The sequence below is a fragment of the Talaromyces marneffei genome, chromosome 3 (genome assembly GCF_009556855.1).
Source record: "Talaromyces marneffei chromosome 3, complete sequence".
Lineage (NCBI taxonomy): Eukaryota > Fungi > Ascomycota > Eurotiomycetes > Eurotiales > Trichocomaceae > Talaromyces > Talaromyces marneffei.
The window spans coordinates 2,229,646-2,251,034 of NC_072350.1; the positions used below are offsets into that span (position 1 = coordinate 2,229,646).

General features: G+C 47.0%; 7 protein-coding genes across 7 annotated transcripts; 3 read left to right on the top strand and 4 right to left on the bottom strand.

Moving 5' to 3' along the window:
• Positions 1–136: 136 nt before the first annotated feature.
• EYB26_004556 (uncharacterized protein) lies at positions 137–3,841 on the bottom strand (the record flags this gene model as incomplete). Its single annotated transcript, XM_054263847.1, has 8 exons — positions 137–200; positions 253–1,872; positions 1,932–2,004; positions 2,073–2,806; positions 2,884–3,008; positions 3,148–3,165; positions 3,414–3,438; positions 3,675–3,841. The coding sequence occupies 8 exons, from the start codon at positions 3,839–3,841 to the stop codon at positions 137–139; spliced, it is 2,826 nt and encodes a 941-aa protein (XP_054119822.1).
• A 1,801-nt stretch (positions 3,842–5,642) lies between these two features.
• On the bottom strand, positions 5,643–7,535 carry EYB26_004557 (uncharacterized protein; the record flags this gene model as incomplete). The annotated part of the gene is made up of 1 exon (XM_054263848.1): positions 5,643–6,449. The coding sequence occupies one exon, from the start codon at positions 6,447–6,449 to the stop codon at positions 5,643–5,645; it is 807 nt and encodes a 268-aa protein (XP_054119823.1).
• A 944-nt stretch (positions 7,536–8,479) lies between these two features.
• On the bottom strand, positions 8,480–9,815 carry EYB26_004558 (uncharacterized protein; the record flags this gene model as incomplete). The annotated part of the gene is made up of 2 exons (XM_054263849.1): positions 8,480–9,691; positions 9,750–9,815. The coding sequence occupies 2 exons, from the start codon at positions 9,813–9,815 to the stop codon at positions 8,480–8,482; spliced, it is 1,278 nt and encodes a 425-aa protein (XP_054119824.1).
• Positions 9,816–10,210: 395 nt separating this feature from the next.
• On the top strand, positions 10,211–11,826 carry EYB26_004559 (uncharacterized protein; the record flags this gene model as incomplete). The annotated part of the gene is made up of 3 exons (XM_054263850.1): positions 10,211–11,036; positions 11,091–11,528; positions 11,588–11,826. The coding sequence occupies 3 exons, from the start codon at positions 10,211–10,213 to the stop codon at positions 11,824–11,826; spliced, it is 1,503 nt and encodes a 500-aa protein (XP_054119825.1).
• A 559-nt stretch (positions 11,827–12,385) lies between these two features.
• EYB26_004560 (uncharacterized protein) lies at positions 12,386–15,621 on the top strand (the record flags this gene model as incomplete). The annotated part of the gene is made up of 5 exons (XM_054263851.1): positions 12,386–14,128; positions 14,192–14,379; positions 14,435–14,558; positions 14,612–14,720; positions 14,783–15,621. The coding sequence occupies 5 exons, from the start codon at positions 12,386–12,388 to the stop codon at positions 15,619–15,621; spliced, it is 3,003 nt and encodes a 1,000-aa protein (XP_054119826.1).
• Positions 15,622–16,820: 1,199 nt separating this feature from the next.
• On the bottom strand, positions 16,821–17,580 carry EYB26_004561 (uncharacterized protein; the record flags this gene model as incomplete). Its single annotated transcript, XM_054263852.1, has 5 exons — positions 16,821–16,838; positions 16,900–16,988; positions 17,062–17,207; positions 17,269–17,473; positions 17,544–17,580. The coding sequence occupies 5 exons, from the start codon at positions 17,578–17,580 to the stop codon at positions 16,821–16,823; spliced, it is 495 nt and encodes a 164-aa protein (XP_054119827.1).
• Positions 17,581–18,258: 678 nt separating this feature from the next.
• EYB26_004562 (uncharacterized protein) lies at positions 18,259–20,812 on the top strand (the record flags this gene model as incomplete). The annotated part of the gene is made up of 6 exons (XM_054263853.1): positions 18,259–18,353; positions 18,417–18,486; positions 18,549–18,698; positions 18,757–19,551; positions 19,605–19,742; positions 19,793–20,812. 6 exons carry the CDS (start codon positions 18,259–18,261, stop codon positions 20,810–20,812), a joined length of 2,268 nt encoding a protein of 755 aa, XP_054119828.1.
• Between the last annotated feature and the right edge of the window lie 577 nt (positions 20,813–21,389).

The following is a 21,389-nucleotide window of genomic DNA, read 5'->3' on the forward strand; positions in this document are numbered from 1 at the left end:
ATAAGAACATATTAATATCTCGTTTTCAATCAATCATCATCCAAGACTCCCGCCTAACAATAACAAAGTATAAGCATGTCAATATACAGAGATACAGCGCTTCCATAATATATACACATACATCAACTCCATGCTTTTAGCCAGCCATGGGGTCGGTTATCAAATCTCCAAAGCTACCATTAATACCAAAGAATTGGAACCTATAGATGGATTAGTATCCAGAAGAGATGCTCACGATAAGGAAGTACGTACCAGTCTTCAACATTCAAGGTTGTCGGGGCTGTAGGGTTTCCTCGAGAACTATTACTCCAGTTGTCATCCTGACTGGTAGAATCCATATTTCCAGCTAATGGCGCATCATGCCCTGCCCAATTCTGCATTCCTTCCATGCCAAACATCGCCTGTGGCGGCCGAGGAGGTGCGTTCGGTAGATTGCCTATGCCGGGATGAATACCAGCAGAGACAAGAGGTGGGCTACCCTGAGCGCCTGGTAATGTCCGAGGAGGCATTTGTTGCTGTTGTTGCTGGTTCATCATGATATTACCTTGGCCTGCCATGGTGTTGGTTGTTTGAATTTGAGGGTCTATCATGTTCGTCTGGGAAGGAAAGAAGTTCGAGCCGTCAGGGAATAATTGGTCAGGCTGGAAATTCTCCCACAACGTAGGTGAAAGGTTGGGTGAAGTACGGGTGACGAGAAAAAGGTCTGGAGGCGTAGCAGGAAGCGAGAAAGAAGGGTTTAATGGAGTGTTTGCTCGAGAAGTTCCCGTATGCTGTGTGCCGTCTTGACCTTTGAGAAGGTTGGGTGACATATGAGGGAGAGTGCCCATACTGCCTGGTTGTCCAGGCATTGGATTCACTTCACGGGACGGCGTGGCGGCAGGGGTCTGCGGGCGCGATCGCTCATACGATACGGGAGGTGTTGGGTTACCGTTAGGTAGTCCGATGTCCATGTCATCGAATTTTCGCTTTGGTGGTTCTGTCCTTCTAGGATTGGAGCTCATGTTCGGATCTTGTTCCGACGGACGATTCTTTTGGTGTCGTTTGCCTGGTGCTTTTTGCAGACGCTCCTCCAACACCTTGTTACCCAGAATGGATTCAAACAATGCGTGTACCATCCTTGCGACCAACCAGACCTTTGACACGTCTTTCAATGCCTGCATGCAGATGGTCGTCCGTTCTTGACAAGCAGCCACAACAGACGGAACAGACGATCGCATCTGGTAGACATGCATGATCAACGCGGAGAATAGACTGTAGACAATGAATGCGGGTGTGTAGCGAAGTTCGTTATGCGATTGTAGTTTTTCCACTATAGACGTGATCATCCCAGCAGCCTGGAAAGCAATGGTACGTGACGGGTACGCTATTTCTTCTGTGCGATAACTATTCGCGCTTGCTGTAGCTGGTGGCATGTGCGCTCTATGCAGGAGACAAAGCGTTGTATAGTAGTTTGAATGGAGCAGCGCAGACCAGAAGTGATGATTCTTCCTCTCCCAGTAGACTGCCCTCGGACAATTCTGAAGCCAATCAGCAAGCGCCATGTCGGAGTGTGTTAAATCAATGGCATTTGTACGTCGGGATTTCGAAGCCACCGAATACTGCTGGGCTAACACAAGTCCCATGATCTCACACAACTTGACATATTGAAGGAAGAATTGCACGTGAACGGGATCCGGGGGATATTCGGCTGGTACATCACCCTCATCCTCGATAAAGTCGTCTTCTGTAAGCATTTCGACATCGGAATCGTCAATGTTAATATTGATTGGTCTTCCAAGGGCGACAGCAACAGAGCGATCCCTGGTGAAAAGAGTCCACCATATTCGTTTCCATAGTCGCTTGTCGGATCTGCTAAGCTGGGAGTTTTCGACGCTAAGATATATTGTCAGTCTTCTAAACGTGACATGCAGGTAGAAATGGTAACTACCAACCTTCGGTGCATTCCAGAACCCTGAGCCACGAGAATTGCGACTCGACTCCAGTAAAAGACGTTCTTCGTGACATCTATGGTGGTACTTGTCAGTTTGACCAGCAAGAGAGAGAGAATGGAGCATCTATAAAGGGCAACTAACCTTCAGGACCCTCCCAATACCATCCCATCAACACCAAGGCCTGAACTAAAGTAACACGATCGTCCTCGTAGTTGGCGTCGTAGAGTGCCTTGGCACGTTTGTAGAATGTAGTAGACGCAGGGATCGTAGAACCATTCTGGTCCATCAGTTTTGGGTTGTTACAGACTCGAGAGCCAGCTAGCAGAATAGCCTGTAGTAGGAGGAGCGAGGGTGGATTCTGAGGGTCTCGGTATCGGCGCATGAAGCGGTTGCGGTTGACGATGGGTACAACTGGCGCCACCCACTTGAAATAAGTTTCGACAAGCTCGTCACAGAGATCTCGCGGAGGAAGTAAGAATGCCCCTCGCCGATGAAGAATCTCAATCTCCAAGCTGTCTAGTTCGGTCAACTGCCCCCGACGCCCTCGGATAGTCTCCGGAAGTGGATAATGAACAACATCTGTCAAGCCCCGATCATGGACAAGAAGAGACAGATTCGATGATTCGCCTAGATAGGCAACCCGTCCTGGTTCCTTGATCGGCGCTCTTGTAAACTTTGGCTTCATGATTTGAGCATTATATGGTCCCGGATTATTCGTCTCTGGATTCGACCTGACAGCTGCCGCCAATGTAGTCGCCGGCATTCCATTGATGGATATGGGAGGGTTTGCAGGGAAAACTGAGTTCTCTTGCGTTCGCGGTGTGTTTGATTCTTCGTCGTCATCGTCATCTCTGTTCTGGTCATTTTTAGTGTCACTAAAGGGAGCCACTAGTTAGCCATCATAGCCGACGCTAATATAACAGCTATAGAGTTCTCCTACTCAGCGGCATACCCGTTGTTATCCTTGTTTCTCGGCTGTTGATTTTTCTTCCTTTTCGGGGTTGGGATACGACATTCGATAGCAAAAGCCACACAATTAGTGCAAGGTACACCTAGACTGGCAGCGTCACAGCGGACCTGTGATACATGAAACAAGTTAGCAAGCTTATCACGTTATTTGCTTGTGATATCCCGAAGAAAGAACAGCTGATCCGATCGACGGGACGGCTATTCTGACTGTCTTAGTTGCATAAGCAACTAAGAAGGGGGAACACACCTTTCGAGCATGACAAGTCTATTTGATTTCAAAAAGCAAGTGTTAGCAAAAAAATTCCCTGATTAATGTTCCATCGTATTTTCTCGCGTTATTTCCTTTTTTCATATTTTGTTCCCAGCGGTACGAGTTGACCGTGGGCATACCAAAGGGCGTGTTGTATGCGGGCAAGATAGTGGGGGCGTCTGATTTTGCCGAGGCACAAACAGCACCCAAAGGTGGGAAATGCGCGCGACAGATGGTAAAAGACGAAAGGCTAGAAAACGTACCTCGCATGCGCGGGACGCGCGTTGTCTGTAGATTAATGGATCAGGAACTGATTAGCAAAGTTTCTTATGGAAAGATTTGACGCGATAACAGGGTCATTATTGACGTGGGTTGATTTTCAAGCTCGTGCTCATCGTGACATGGGGTACGAAAGAAGGCTTCATTCACATGTCAAGAGAGGTAAACCCTCTTCTCGCGGGAATAGCAGGGGGAAAAAAAGGAATACAACACAACACGGTACGATATATATTTGTATAACACACCTTCTAAAACTTGCAATGCCTGCATTGGGCACTCCGGACTGGCCTGATAGTGATTGCGATCGATTATAGCTCCCAGTTTTGGATCGGTCCTGACTGGAAGCAGGACTGGGATGCTCCTGCTGTTGTTGCTGCTCTATTTGGCCTGCCATTTCATTGTCTGCAACCATGATATTTTATCGCTGCGGGGCCTAACTGATTTCCATCGATGCTTGAAATGCAATCTGGCTGGTATATCTGGCTTGTTTTCGGTTTGGTATATCTGATGCGCACTTTGTCCAGGATGTATTCGAAGGATATAAGATTGTAAAACGAAGGACCCTCGAGGAGAGGAGAGCGAGGAATCTTAAGGAGACGAGAAATAAACAATGGCGAATAATGCAGACCGAATACGTGTTTCACGCGATCCAGATGAGGGTTCCCTACTACAGTAGGTTTGCTTTGGCGCGGGCGTTAGAGCAGAGAAAATGAGAAGGAAGAAGGAAAGAAGAATCCCTGCTTATAGCCTGATCTGGATGATCTGTGTATATCAAGGGTAAAAAAGGCGATGCCTGATGTGTGAAATCGCGGATAAAAGCGGGAGGCTCTGGAATTGTGCAGCCCAGCAAGAAACTAAGGGCGAGGGTGCGATAGAAGATGTGGAGTAAAGGGCCAAAAGTTGCAGTGCGGATTGAGGGTGAGACAACTGGCAATAGTAGTCGGATTGGTATATTGCCGACGGGTTAAGTATATAAGTAGCAGTTCCGCGGGAGTATGGGGAAGGGCAAGCGGCGAGACAGAAAGAGAGAGGAGAGTCGAAGTGGTGGTGTTTAGAAGGATCGGTCAGCCAACCAGCCACGAGCCACCTAACACGATACGTTGTAATACAAATACCGGTACACGGACTGGATTCGTGTCACATCTTTAATTAAGCATGATTGTTGCGAAAGTTAGATAATTTACGAAGTACTCCGTACGTATGGAGCAGTTAGTATTTTAACCTAATCTTCCTAGCGAACCATGATCCCCAACCACCAAAATTGTCCGCACTAGCTGCACGCTAGTCTCATAGAAAACCAAGGTTGAGCACATCATTTTGGGGTCATTTCCGGGGTAGGTTCTGTTACGTACTACGTATTTATGTAATTTACGTATTTTAACATGTACCACGCCTGGTCCCCGAGTGCCTGAAGGGTACAGATATCTACACATGCCGGCGCAGTTATCTATATCGCCATATTTTATATTTTATATACTTATATGCGATTGACAGGTTGACAGTTTATGCGTGACTCAAACCGAACCATCCCGTTAACTATTAACTAACCTGATGTAACAGGGGTCTACTCCGTAACTTAGAGCTTGTGGATTACAACGGCCCTACGGTATCCTGCATTGTGCATTGTAGATTAATTGTGCGACATCCACGGGTGCCACGTAGGACGTACTCAGATGGTATCATATCAGAAGATTTGCATGTGTCTAGCCTCACGAGGTATTAGGTATAGACAAGGCTATGTAGAAACCTGGACGGCCCTGATCCATTCCAATAAAACCAGATTTAGTTCCTGATTCGTCTATGCTAGAAACATGATTCTACTGATTTTCTACATTACACAAATTCCGTCGATACAGGGGATACCGACAAGTACTGACATATGAGAATGCATGGCTGAGTAACATGGACATACAGAGGGAGACAGAGAATCAAAACCAATTGAATGACACAATAATCAGTTACCAGACAATGGACGGACAGGGGAAAGAAAACATGCTAGAGACTGGTGCCATGCAAATCGGCATGTTGATGCTATAGGAGATAGAGGGGTCTGTTGAACGCTGTAAATTCGATGGGTGAGAGTAGACAAAGACACAACAAGACAAACGATGATGCTATAAACAGGAGGTATCTTTCGCTCTATAAAAGACTGGAAGAAGAATGATGAGAACTGCTGGGTGGGAAGGCAACGTAGACTGGTCCATGAGGCATTATTAGTCGTTTTTATGTGAGTCATCTAGACGACGGGTGCGAGTCGTTGATGAAGGCGAGTTCGAGAAGCGGTCGTATTGTGAGTAATTTCCCATAATCCGATTGCGACCATTCCGGCTTTCGGTATGACCATTGCCCCTCAATGGTGGGCCGGCTTCAGAATCGCTGCCTCCTTCAAGTCCATCATTGAGTTCAATAAGATCACCTAGTCCCGCAATACCAAGGGCTTGACCACGTGAGGACTGGAGCGAACCTCCCTGTTGTAACTCGTTCAAACTCGATTTCGCACGTAATGCCATTTTCCTCATCCATCCCTCAATAGCTCCGCCGAAATTTTCTAAACCGGTGCTTGATGTTCCTGAAAGAACACTTGAAGTCGAATCGAACGACGACTTGCGTAAAGTGGATGGCGGTGGCGGCGGAACTGAAAGATTGGGAAGATGTTGCGCGACGAATTTGTTTAGACCATCTTGTGCAGGACCTGGAGCATAGACTTCTCGACCCAAGGTGCCAACACCACCTGGTCCCTGTAGCGTAATGCTTCCGGTACGCCTATGAGCCGTACGATCAGTTCTAAGTGGTGAAGCTAGACGAGAAGAGGATGTGGAATGAAAGGGTGAGCTATCTCGCTGGTAATTCTGAGAAGAGGAAGAAGAATCTATGCGGGAGGGTCTTGTAGGTACTGTGGGGGTTGGAGGTTCGGCGTCAGAATATGGTAGTGACAAGGACTTTCGCCTCGAACGCGGGAAAAATCCTAAGGTTTTGCGAGGTACCCGACCGATTTCGACGGGGCTAGGAAAACCTTCCATGGTGACCCAGGCTTCGTGTTTCCATATGCGCCCATTCTCACTGTCGGTTGTTTGCGCCGTCTCGAATGATTCGCCTGTAATCGGGGACTCACTTGGCACGATCGAGCTGCCAGCTGTGTCTTCCGAAGAGCTTTCACCCAGCAAATCAATATTGCTAGGCCGGCTCACCCGTCGCCCTTTGACCGAGCATACGTCAGCCGGCAGGAGTACGATCTTCCTCGTTTGTATACTGTCACTCGGCCAGAAGCCGTTCGACTTTCGGAAGATCGCAAGCTGACATCCGTACTTGATACATAACCCCGTCATCGAATCACTCGGCTGAACATGATGGATATAAACTAATGCCTCTTCATCCTGATCCGGATCCATGCTACTATCATTCGAGACCTCCAGCGAATCTTTCCGCTTATATCGATCTCTCAGGTCGGATAAGGAGTCACCATTGGCAAGTAGCAGTACCTCTCTTTTCTTCGCTTGTACCAAGGCCTGCCGCTCTTCTCTGGTTCCTGCACCAATTTGCGGGCCTGAAGGAACTGGAGGGCCCCATGACGAGGGCCCCTGTTGTTTTGATAGGCTCACAGGAATGTCGGACCGAGAAGGTTTTCGGCGTTTCATTGAAGTTGTAGAACTCGAACCTGACTTTCCCCATTTCAAATCGTTTCCTAGAAAAGAGGAAGTAAGGTTTTGAATAGACGACCATGACGACTCTAGAAATCCGGATGAGTTATGCAACGAGTTGAATGGCTGAGAAGCGTCCCTGCTTCCATACGCATCATCATCACTTCTATATCTACTATTAAGATCCCGGTCTGATATCCTTGAAAACTGCTTCTGAGGGAGAGGCGAGCCCCTTTGCGATGCATATGGCGAAGGTGTTGTACCCCGGGACTGAGGAGGGGTTAGTCCAGCAAACGGCGAGCCGAGTCTTGAAGTTGTCGAAGTTTGTGTTCCCTCATCTTCACCATCGTCATTCACAGATATAAGCCTTCTATTTCGAGGTCGGACAGAGGCATTCAATCTCCGACTTGTGCTGGCGCTTGAGACCGCCGGGTTCAGAGCATCGAGCAAGTCGGTTTTGGAGCTCATTCCTACTAACGGCACGGGGTATCGATCTCGGTTCAGTATAGGCTGTTCGATAGTTCGAGAATCCAAATTCAAGTTCCGATAAAACGTCCGGGGCCGTCTGCGAAGGCCAGATGGGATAGAATCAAGTCATTCGATATGCAGCCTCGGGAGGCGATAAACCACTCCCCACCAAGCCCGTGGTAATCGCTTGGGAAGCTGTTTAATTTTCCGTCATTCCTTCCGCAGAGTATAATACGGTCCTTGAATTGTGGTTTTTGATGTACTTTTATCGAAACCAATTCGAAGCCAGGGCTTGTGGTGGCAAGGACAGCGCGAACACGGAGAGGTACGCAACGACAGGTGACGAAATCACCAAACGCGCGGATTGGGCGGGTACTTTGACAAAGACCTGTGTTTTGAGTATGAATTGATAAGAGTAGGCGACAATGTAGTGCTGCGATAACTCCAAGAAATGGATGACGCTGCGATTGGTCTGTAAGGAGAAATATGTATTAAGTGGTCAGAACAAGATATGCTGACACTTGGTTGAACTAGTCGGCTAGAAGGTGTGAAAGTAATGCCATACGTACTCCGTAGGAGGTGGGCTAGCCGGGGCCTTGAATCCAATTTCCAAACCATTCACGCAGTGCCAAGACTGATCCACAGGACCATCTCAATCAAACTCCTGACACCACTCGCGAGGTCAACTAGGAGCTCACGACCGGGCTTATAAAACTGCTGTTGAATCATTTACTAGATAAATATATAAAGATCTAGCCACGGGCAATACGCTCTGACCAAAGCCTTAAACCGAGAGAAGATATAGTCTTATCATTCCGCAAATAATCAAAGCTCTAGATATGTATACATGAAATTTACACGTCCCAACGCCCTGCATGCTCATAAAATAGCCAATAGGGTTTAGTGTTGAGTAAAGAGCAAAAAGGCGCCCAACAAGACATTCACTACTCAGGCACCTCGGAGAACACAGCTGGTATTGTAGTTTGCGGCTGGGCCTCCTCTTCTGCGCCCTCAGAATCAGTTGCCCATTCCTTATCATCCTTTTCACTTACGACTTTGCTCTCGCGTTTCGGTGTCGTTTGAGGTTTGGGAATCACCTTCAAACCGCTACCGGCGCGATTATAAAAGTCTTCCGTGCGTAGACCGCGTACTTCTCTGGGCTCAACAGTTGTCATATGAATACCGGCCGCTTTCTTTTCTCGGATCAGCTCGCGCATGGGAATCATTGCCGCATCTCGACAGGCTTCCTTTATATCGCTGCCTGACATTCCCGCCATGGCGCTTACAAGATACTCGAGATCGAAGTTCGGGCGGTCAATCTTGGTATCCTTGAGAACAAGAGCGAGAATGCGTAGCCTTTGCGCAGCTGGAGGAAGGCTGACAGGGAACTTCTTGGGCATGCGTCTTAAGATGGCCTCATCAATATCTTGAATCCGATTTGTAGCGCCCAGCACCACAACTCGTTGTGGCTCTCCCACAGAGTTGGCGGAGGTCAATCCATCCCAATGTGTCATAAACTCGGCCTTGACCATCCCGCTGGCTTCATGTTCACCGCTCCGCCGCGTGCCCAATACCGCATCAATTTCATCGATAAACACTATAGATGGTTGTAATTTCCTAGCCAGCGAAAAGACAGCATTGACTAATTTGTTCGAGTCACCGTACCACTTTTCGGTCAAGGTGGAAATATGTAAATTGATAAAGCAAGCTCCACTCTCGTGAGCCAGGGCCTTTGCAAGCATTGTCTTGCCGCAGCCTGGAGGCCCATACAACAAAACACCAGACGGAGCGGAGAGTAATGATGATGTCGAAGCATATAGATGAGGCATGGTCAACGGATAAATCACGGACTCTTTCAACTCTTCAATAATATCATCAAGGCCTCCGATATCCTCAAAAGATACTGCGATATCTTCCGGGGCGACAACATCCATAGCAATAGCCTGCTCATATTGATTTAACACCAATTCCTCTTTCTTCTGCTTGCGTCTCCGACGTGAACCGCTTCGGCCTGGGGAATCATCATCAGAATCGGGGCCGTCGAGTCTTCTCAAAATCGCTGCTGATTTCTTCCTTTGTTCCTCTTTCTTCTGGACTTCAGGGTCTAGGTCCATGCGCGATAGTAAGTATCGGACGAGAAAATAGGCAGAGACAGACTTGAGAAGGTTGCGTTAGCACGAGGTCAGAAGCCTATTATGGGAGATACGATCTTACAGTGCCGGCTATCATCACCAGTTCCTGGACAAACTGCTGCCATCTTCGGACACCACCAGACGCCATGTTGAAGTTATCTTTTTTTTTAAAAAAAGAAAATAAGAGTGAGTATAAGATAAAGTTCAAAAGTAAACCGATGGGCCGCAATAAAGTGATACAGTATGCCCAGCGATTTGAATCTGTGGCGGTGACGAGTTGATTGGTGTGGCTTTGCCGCGACTGACGAAAGCGATGATTTGTCGAGCCTCGATAAGAAAAATCACATGCTTTGGCGCCCTAAAAGTCTTAGCGCGTAATCGCACTCCACGTTCACGGCGCGCGCCAAGCCTCCACCAACACGAGGAGGTGATGTTTGGCGATTGAGTTGACAATCGTTAACGTCACAATAACCTCTCGCATGATAACCAGCATACTTACAAGTCTGTTAGTTTTAATTTGTGAACATCACTCTATACGCAATCATGCCGAAAAGGAAAGCTGCGACGAGAATCTCAGGTCTGCTCGACTCTGACGATGAGATTGTCGACAACGCTGTCGCGTCGCATTCCGAATCACACGACGAACGACCCGCGAAGAAACCCAGAGGCAGGCCTAAATCTACTGGTGTAAAGGTCGAAGAACGAGCAGCATCATCCAAACCTGCTCGCACTTCATCAGCAGCAGCGGTGAAGCAGAACGGCACTACAAAGAGAGTGTCAAATCGGGGACGACGGCCTAGAGCAACCACAGGAAAATCGGATACAATTGATGAAGAAACGGAGGATGGATTGCATACCGATAATGATCTCCAGCAAGAAAGCGCTCAGGAAGAGGAAGTCGCCCCAGCAGAATTGTCGCCAGTCAAAAAGAGGAGGGGTCGACCGCGAGATTCAGACAGCACTGCGAAACAAACACGCGTGACGGAAGACGGCGAATTCGAATATACTCCAACAGGTTCGCGGCAATTTAAACCTACAGAAGAGGCTGTGATTCCCGATAGTCAGAACCCGACTTCAGACGCGTTCGTAGGCGACGCGCACCCTTCAGACAAAAGATCTAGCATAAGCTCTCCATTGAAGTCTCTGACGAATGGCGAAAGACCTGGCCGAAAACGCCCAACTGTTACTTTTGCGGATACCGTTGAGAAAGCATCATCATCCGATCCAGACCTAAGACGCATGCTCGGCGACATGACAAAGAAGTATGAGACGTTGGAAGTGAAGTATCGTAACTTACGAGAGATTGGTGTTGTGGAAGCCAATGCCAATTTTGAAAAGATAAGGAAACAGTGTGACAGCGCCATGAATGGTAAAATTTTCAACGTTCAACATATGTAATCATCATGCTGACAGCTGTGTTTAGCTTCAAATAAACTCGTGGAGTCTCTTAAAGAAGAGCTTGCAGCCCAAAAGGTTCTTGGCAAAGAATCTAGAAGTCTGCAGAAGCAACTCCGCGAGCGAGAGAAAGAAGTGACGGGTCTTCAATCGCAGGTCGACGACCTATCGACACAGTTATCCACGGCTCAGACGGAAATCAAAGCTTTACAGACAAAACTGGCAGCTGCACGAAACAATTCTGTGACCAACGATGGATCAAACAACAAAGTCCCTGGAAGCGCCATCAAGAACGGTACGAATCGCAATGCTGCAGCAGGCGCTGCTGCCGAGGCGGCTCAGGCTGCTCATTTAGCGCAGTTGAAAGAGGACTTGTACAGCGATTTATCCGGTTTGATTATTCGAAATGTCAAAAAAAGAGACATGGACTACCTTTACGACTGTATCCAAACTGGTGCAAATGGAAGTGAGTGCTCGAAATACCTACATGTTTACATACCACAGATCACTAACTGCCTTGGCCAGCACTGCATTTCAAACTCGCCGTCGCACATGATGGCAGTGGCAACATGGCTTCCAATTTTGATACGACAGAGTTCCATTATATGCCCCTTTTGGACTCTAATCGCGATGCAGATCTAGTTGAAATTCTACCGGATTATCTTACTGTGGATATCACATTTTCGCGGCAGAACGCGTCAAAGTTTTATAACAGAGTTATCGATTCTCTAACGAAACGACCTGTCGATTCGATCGAACGATAAAGTTCTTTTCGACCTCTGGGAGCATTGGCTGATGGTTTTTGGTATTGATTTGCTTGTTGGATATCCTTGATGCCAAATTTCTCGGGTGTTTCTGGTCTTTCGAATGCATGGGCTTTAGCTGTGTCAGTGAGATTGATACGATAGTTAGCATTGGGAATTTGAATGTCATACATGATCCTGCTCGACGAGCAAGTACATAGGTAGTGTCCCTAATCGTGGCTCGATTAGGAAAGATGATTGGTTTTTAAGCATCCGCAGACCCACCAGCAATCCAGCCCAAAACCGGCAGGCGGTCACGAATCTCAGCCAATAATCGTGCGTAGAAAGAGCTTCGTCAGGTACCTTCTGAACGATCTAGAATTATTGCCCGTTTCATCACACTCCAACCAGGTTAATAGGGGACGATGAACAATTGATCTCTGCATGGTCTTATCCAGCATCATCTCAGAGAGGTCCATGATGCACATATTTCTGCGATAATAATATCTTCACTCCTTTTTTTCCCCTCTCTTAATTCTTAATTGCATTCGAGGACTGAAAAGTCCTCCGCATCCGCATCATGGCGCGTGTCGGTCGTTCGGGGTTTCTAGCCATAGCTCTCGCCTTTCATCTGATGTACCTCTATTCAATTTTCGATATCTATTTCGTCAGCCCAATTGTGAGTGGCATGCGACCATTCGCCATTGAACGTGAAATTGGAACAGAAGCACCCGCAAAACGCCTTGTCCTGTTTGTCGGGGATGGCCTTCGTGCCGATAAGGCCTTCCAGGCTTTCCCAGATCCCTCTCCACCCGCCGAGCTTGGCCCGGAAGACATCGATACGCCTATTCGCTTAGCTCCGTTCGTACGATCTCGAGTGCTAGATCACGGCACCTTTGGTGTTTCGCACACCCGTGTTCCTACAGAATCTCGCCCGGGCCATGTCGCTCTGATTGCCGGTTTATACGAGGATGTCTCGGCGGTGATGACAGGTTGGAAACTGAACCCGGTGAATTTTGACAGTGTCTTCAATAGAAGTCGACATACATGGAGTTGGGGTAGTCCGGATATTCTGCCCATGTTCAAGGAGGGAGCGGTCCCTGGGCGCGTCTCTGCTGATACATATCACGAGGAAGCGGAAGATTTCACTTCGGACGCAACTCAGTTGGATATTTGGGTATTTGATAAAGTCAAGGAGCTATTCGCCGAGGCCAAAACTAACCCCGAACTGAATGCACAATTGAGTGAAGACAAAATCGTCTTCTTCCTGCATCTACTTGGTTTGGATACAACCGGCCATGGTTTCCGGCCATATTCCAAAGAGTACTTGAATAATATCAAAGTTGTCGACAAGGGTGTGCAGGAAATTACAGAATTGATCGATGACTTTTACAACGATGGAAAGACCGCCTACGTATTTACGGCAGATCACGGTATGAGCGATTGGGGTAGTCATGGAGATGGCCATCCTGATAATACGCGCACTCCCCTCGTGGTCTGGGGCTCTGGAGTTGCTTCCCCAAAGTATGTGGAAGACGGACAGTCAAGCGGACATGAGGACGGCTTCTCATCTGACTGGGGATTTGATCAGATCAAAAGACACGACGTGGAGCAAGCTGATGTTGCCGCTCTCATGGCGTATCTAGTTGGACTGGACTTTCCAGTAAACTCGGTTGGTCGACTTCCTCTTGAGTACATCGACGCCTCGCCACGAGAGAAAGCATTGGCGTTCTGGGCAAACACACAAGAAGTCCTGGAAATGTATCATGTCAAGGAAAAGCAAAAGAGCCAAAACCAGCTGAACTTCAAACCTTATGCGCCATTGGGAGAGGAGGAATTGGCTGCGCGCACTTCTGAAATTGAAACATTGATTTCTGACGGCAAATATGCTGAATCCATTGAGGTTTCTGACCAGCTGTTTACCTCCGCACTTGAAGGTCTTCGATATCTTCAGACTTACGATTGGCTTTTCCTGCGAACAATTGTCACGGCAGGATATCTTGGTTGGATTGCGTATGCAATTACAACCGTCATCGATCTTCACATTCTGCATGGGTCGTCCGATGCGCACCGTACTTTCTTTGGTACTTCGGTCTTTGTATCGATTCTCGTCGGGCTGTACTCTGTTTTTATATATCAACGTTCCTCGTGGAGATATTACGCGTACGGAGCATTCCCTGTTTTCTTCTGGGAGGAGGTTTTTGCTCGGAGAAAGGCTTTGATTGCCGGTCGACAGATTCTACTCAAACACGTACACTCTTTCGGTGGTTATGTTGGGTTTTTCCTCCAAAGTGTGTTGTTTCTAGGAGTGTTAGAAGCTTTGGTAAGTCAGAGTACCCGTAATCACATGAATTATGGACAGGTCACTGATTCTCCTTCTCAAAAGGTTCAATCATATTTCCATCGAGAAATATTCACTGTATTGTTTATCCTTGCAGCCTTCTGGCCGCTATTCTATGGCACCAGCTTTATAGCACGCAACCTTGCTCTGACAGGGGCTTGGGCTGTTGGATGTGTCCTCATGAGCCTTTTTACTCTTTTGCCCGTTGTCAAGGTCGAAAATACCACAACAATGTAAGTTTTTCAATCCATTGATCGGAAGGTTGCCTTCTTACATGATGTCGTTTAGTACCGTTGGGGGAATGCTCATGTTTCTGGCTGGTCTGTTCTACCTAGCCTTTGAAGAAACCATCACCAAGGGATCTGGACATCCAATCAGCGCCTTCGGATCTCGCATAATCATGGGAATACAGGTACTTTCACACATCTTCTAAGTGATCTTTCAATTGGCTGACAAAGTCTGCAGTTGGGCATGATACTTCTCGCCGTGATTGTTACACGTTCTAGCGCATTATCCCTACAAGCCAAAGCAGGTCTTCCCCTAGGCAATCAGATCGTGGGTTGGATTGTTTTGGGTGAGTTGCGACTACTACAATTTAGTAACAAAAGGAAAGGCTAAGGCTAACTTGTTCCGGAGTATCATCATTGCTTCTCCCATTCGCGCACCGAATTTATCCAAATAGCTACTATCTTCACCGATTGGTCATGATTTTCCTGACTTTTGCCCCAACATTTGTGATTCTTACTATCTCATACGAGGGGCTGTTCTATTTCGTTTTCTGCATGACTCTAGCCACTTGGGTTCGACTGGAGCATGCTCTTTACGTATATCAGAAACAATCAACATCAACAACTCCGGCTGTTGATAAACCCACTACGTCTACTACAGCTACCGAAACAACAACGACAACAACAACAGTCGACGGCGAAACACACTCATATCGCGCTCTTACCCTCTCTGACACCCGGGTGGCACTCTTCTTCTTCTACCTTGTCTTATCCGCCTTCTTCAGCACGGGCAACATCGCCTCCGTCTCCTCCTTCTCACTCGATAGTGTCAACCGCCTCATTCCCGTCTTTAACCCATTCAGTCAAGGCGCTCTCCTCATTCTGAAACTCATGATCCCCTTCGCCGTCATCAGCGCCAATCTAGGCATACTCAATAAACGTCTCGAAGTCGCACCGAGCGCTCTGTTCATGACCGTCATGACGATATCAGATATATCGACGCTAAATTTCTTCTACATGGTTCGCGACGATGGATCGTGGCTCGAGATCGGCACAACAATTAGCCATTTCGTCATTGCGAATCTCCTTTGTTTCTTTGTTGCTGGTCTGGAGTTCGTGAGTGAGATGTTTGTTAGTGGTGTTGATTTAGGAGATTCTCCTTCTGCTTCCTCGAAGCTGGGGGCTGTTGTGGAGAAAATTGCCGAGAATGAGGTTGTCGGTAATGGCGCGACTAAGAAAAGTGGTTAAGGAGTAATAAAGGAGGAGGATGTTTGGAATACTAACATAGAATCTACGTACGCATGGGTTTGGATTGTCTCATGAGTCCATGTCCCGTCATCATTGACCTGTATATACTTTTATATAATAATGATCCAATTCGGTTTACCTGTTTTGACGCTTGCATATTTCCCTTGGTAGTTGTCTGCTATCACGGCGTGAATTCTTCATGATGCTACATGTACTCGAGCATCCATCTGGGGAAAGTTTCCCCAAAACAAATCTAAAGTTTAGAGACGAACATAAAGAAATCCATATATTGGTTCGGGGTCTTTGCTCGCGTAGCATTCTAACTTACGTATGTCGTACTCAACGAATAGCCAGCCGTACGACGTATTCGTATTTCGTTGGCCAACTACATAGTTACTACCGTACGTTAGTTGGTTAACTGGCTGAGCAGCTGTTTACTCAGCTCCAGTTTGACTATGACTCAGGTTGTAGATCCTCTTCGGTGAACAACATAGTATAAAGTCGAATGTCATTCTGGAGTGTCTTAGCGTCGGACGCTTTATTTATGAGAGGCTAGGGTTTGTGTTGGGGGGTCGTAGGAGGGAAGGTGGTGGGATTCACTAGATATGGGAGTTTTGTCGAGGGAGTGGGCTAAGAAGAACGGGAAAGTGATTGCGGTTTGATATTTTGATTCATTTGTAAATATCCCTCTTTGAATGTTTGAATATCTCCACTTCGGGTGCTTTTTGCTTCAGCCGAAATGCTTATCGTGAGAGGTCTACTCATAGAAGTATACATACATATGTTCCGACAGTGGATCTCGTTTGTCTTCTCGTCACATCCTGTAAAGCGTCTCTTGGCAATTATCCCGCCGTAACAAGGTTGTGGTTGCATTTTTCGTTGGCGAATAGACCGAAATGAGAGATTGGAGGTCATTACCAAGACCAATAGTCCCGGCATGTAATGCGATTCTCCTTGATATGTAGCACGGATGGAGCGGGATGCATGTTGGGATCGTCTTTGGTACGTGACAGGTGCTCCCGAAGTACCTGATATCCCAATTCTGTGGCAACTAAAGCCACCGTTGTATTGAGCATACATTTTAATCTCAGCGGATATCTGGCAGGCTGCAGAAAACCCGCAATCAAGAGATTTGACCATATCATAGGATCACGAAGAGATCATTTGTAATCTGGATAGAGGCATCGTATTATGGCGCATCAAGAAAGAACCCGAGTCTATTCTCACGAATTAGAGACTTGAAAAAAAAAGAAAAGGTAGCCATGGCCATATACTCACAACAAACTGTTCCAGAGACTCTTCGAATAGCTCGTTATTAACCCCAAGTCCGCCGGGATGTTCAACAGGAGAGAGCGGGTTTTTGACCACTATCACAGAAACCCCAACTCGTCAGAATATGTATTATTAGAGCATGAAGCATTACATAGGGCAATGGCATACCGTATTCCACATAAAGATTCACATATATCTGTTGCAACGCAATGCGCATACTGGGGGACTTTAGATCGGTGAGCATGACAAACTTGATGTTGGTGGGCGTTTCGTAAAAGTGTAACTGATATTGCGAGGTACGGTAGGAAATAAAACTATTTTCCTCAATCAATCAATGTTTTGTTCATTCAGAGCGAGTAACAATATTCATCATACCTATCATCTTCTCCGCCCAATTTGCGTACCATATTCCGTAACGAAAAGACCGTTCCGAAAATCAGCTTGGCGTCATCGTCGGCACTTCGTGATGTTCCTCCGGGACCTGCATTGCTCCCCTGCTGTAGTTGCAAAGTGGAAAGAGAGGATTTGCCGCTGATTGATGTCGGTCGACCTTCCCAGCGACGTTTGTAGATGCATTCAGCTGTACGGAAAGGGGGTCAGTTCAATGCGATTGCGGCAACAGTCAGGCTAGTGGTAGCAGGTCACCTTACCATGGCGGTCAAAAATGTAAAATGCGTAGACAGTCATGGCTCGGATTGTGTCTAGATCGTGGTCGTGTCAATGAGATAGCGAAAGTAATGACCGAGTTGATCTGTTGTTGCTCTTGTTGTGAAGCAGACAAGGCGGTGAAGATCGTGGGCGGATAGGTCTCGGCCTTATTCCCGTGTTCTGATTGGTTGTAGTTTAATCTCTTCAATACGCAATACCGTATAATACCGTCTGATACAGCACGTGTTGCTGACTCCGTAAATGTGCAAATGTACGACGACAGCCAGCTCATCATCCCGTGCATTCACCCGCCTGCTGATAGACAGACAGGGATTCAGCTGCCGTTGCCAATGTGCATATTCTTCTTGTCATGCATGCATCGCGATCCATTAGAGTTCGTCCGCTTCTTTGCATCCGTTGGCCAAAGTAGACCAGACCCCGCTTGCCACCAATAGGTAACCGGTTATACATACAGTGAATGATCAAAGATTAAATACAGCCCTGGTCTCTGATAGAAGAGCCTCCCCGCTTCATCAACGCGCTCTTTCTATTCTATATACTGGCCACCGCTCTCTATTCTGTTTATTGAAGAGCTTGGATCAATTTTAATATGATTTCTCAGCCGCTTGATTCTTAAAAATAACGAATACTTAAAGAGTCCCACCAGATTTATCTCTCTAATCTCCGACTTTTTTAAGTCGAGGGACGACGATAAGCATGGATGCCCCTCGAATGGCATCAAGTCCGAGTCCGATCCGCGGTACGGAGACGGAACATACTCCCACCGGCCCTGCTAAGCCTGTGAGATATACGTATGGAAATTGGCTATGTCTGTCCATTGTATTGACACACATCTAATCCGATTCTCAATACAGCTCCTCCTCGTCATACGAAAGTCCTAGACGGCATCAACATCGCGAACCCACCGCACCACGCCAGGTCAAGGTCTGTACGGTACTATTTATTGCGCCGAGGAGAAGGTTTACTGAAGGGTCAATTGGTCGCAGGAAACTCTCAATGCTCGCTCCGAATACACGACAAGCCAAGATGACGGAACTGCACAGCACCGCATCAACCAGTACATAATCAAGCAAGAGATAGGGCGCGGCTCGTTTGGCGCAGTGCATTTGGCCGTGGATCAATATGGCAGCGAATATGTGAGGATACTGCGTACTTCGACGATATGATGATAGATATTGATTGTACGATTACCAGGCTGTCAAAGAGTTTTCCAAGGCCCGATTAAAGAAACGGCAACAATCGCATATGCTGCGACGCCCACGTGGACCACAACGTCCGGGAACTGGATTCAACTCACCACTCCATCGACACCCCTCAGGAACGGACGAAGCTCAGGAAGGCCATCCGTTGGATTTGATCAGGCAGGAGATTGCAATCATGAAGAAATTGAACCACAGCAACCTGGTTTCATTAATCGAAGTGCTCGACGACCCTACAGAGGATTCCTTGTATATGGTAATGGAGATGTGCAAAAAAGGGGTCATCATGAAAGTCGGATTAGACCAAAAGAAAGATCCATACGAAGATGAAAGATGTCGATTATGGTTCCGAGATCTCATTCTTGGTATTGAATATTTGCACGCCCAAGGCATTGTTCATAGGGATATCAAACCGGATAATTGCCTCCTAACTTCTGATGATGTGTTGAAAGTCGTCGACTTTGGTGTTTCGGAAATGTTTGCCAAAGATTCTGATATGTATACGGCAAAGTCAGCGGGATCTCCAGCATTCCTTCCTCCGGAACTTTGTGTCGTCAAGCATGGTGACGTGTCTGGGAAAGCTGCTGATATATGGTCTATGGGAGTAACGCTATATTGTTTGCGATATGGCCATATCCCTTTCGAAAAGCAAAGCATATTCGAATTATACGAGTCAATTCGCAATGATGATTTTGACTTGGGAAATGAACAAGATGATGACTTCAAAGATTTGATGCACAGGATATTGGAGAAAGATCCCGCGAAACGAATCAAAATGTCAGAACTAAGGGTATGCCCAACTTTCATCGCTGTTATGGCATTGAAAGACACTAACATGAACAGAATCACCCCTGGGTAACTAAAAATGGTGAAGATCCATTACTACCAGAGGAAGAAAATACGGCACAAGTGATTCAGCCACCTACAGAGGAAGAAATGGTATCGGCAATTACACACAATGTCAAGAATCTCTTCTCCGTGGTACGTCTTAATCATTATATTTAGGAAAACGCCCATCTAACAACATGCAGATGAAAGCTGTTAGCAAATTCAAGAAACTCGTGGACCCATCCAAAACAGTTCCAGTGATGCACAGTATCCTTGGTTCAGAGCATGATGCGTACATGGTTCAGCCACCGCTGCAAATCGAGCCAGACGAGGGCATTGAAGCATTAGGCGTATTCAAAAAGGTCACTAGTGAGAATGGTCTGCTCCGCAGGAGCTCGACAAGTACCTCACAAGAATCATTCAGTGAACGAGGACGATCACCCAAGAGGCACGATTCTGGCGTCGCAGACAAGCAGAGTAGATCGGCCTTTATGAGAGCTGCAGCGGCGGCAGTGGCGGCAGCAAAGTCGTCACCGAAGGAAGGATCCCCGTCGCGAAGCACCTCTGAAGGAACACGAGGCCACGCGCGAGATCCTTTAGAGGAGGAAGTCCTATACCTCCATATCGGAGCATCATCATTCACCGGTGACTTCAGCAGCAGCAACGACGACGACTTCAACAATAATATTAGCAATGAACAATCGTCGACCCCAGCCAAAACCAGACCAATCCTCTCCCCACTCAGTGTCCCTGATACATCCGTCGACGGAATTCCCGAATTTCCACAAACAGGCACACCAATCGACACCGACCAAGTCCCCATCATCAGCGAGTCACCAGGCGCTTCAGAAATAGATATTTACGAAACGGCCTATCGCGAAGAGATTGAACGCATCAAACGCCGTAGTATAGCTAGACGGGACTCGGTGAGGACGAAGGTATATCTGACTCGACGAGTTGAGAATAAGAAGAACGATGAGGTTTTGCGAATGGTATCGCCGGACGCGTTTGGGTCTGTTCAGCAGCAAAGTGACAGATATCAAGATCAAGGTTCTGAGCCCGTCATTCTTCATGGCGGTGTTAACGACAAGGTCTCGGGTGCGTTCGCTTCTGCCGGAGCGGCGTTCAGTAGTGCTTTGGCCGCGGCGAAAGGGGCAAGTGCGAATATCAGGAGTACTGCGGACATGGAAGTGGAAAAGGATCCAGGCGTTGAAGCGAAGTGATTGATTGTAGCTCAGTGTGCCTGCCTATTGTCTATCTGGTTATAGGCGGTTGGTTGATGTCAAGCGCAATACCCCTCTTTGGATTAAATGGTCGATTGTTAATACAGAATCTACTCGAGATATACTTTGTGATATTCTATTCTCCTATTGAATGAATACCACTTTTTTTTTTCTCCTTGGCTCGATTACCCCTGATAACAGACGCTAAAGCAACAGTCCTGACCTGATCGATCAAAGCTCCCTCACGTAAGTTTTGGTTTGCCCATTAGGGCCAATCAGTTTGAGAAAGACAGATTGGAACACGAGTAAATCGAGTCGCGATGGAGATGCCCATCACAGTGCAGTTGCATTAGCATAGCATATCGAACTCTCTTCGACTATTCTAATATACATTATATATATCCACAGTAACAAATAGGTCAATCAATACAGGCCGTATAAGGCATTAAAAACATGACGCGAAAAACATGGTTATTTCCAGACACAAAGAAATGACATGGCAGTGAAAGACAACAAGTATTGCAAGTATAACTGAAACTCCTCTTTTTAGAGCGAAAGCAAGAGAGAGATAAACCAC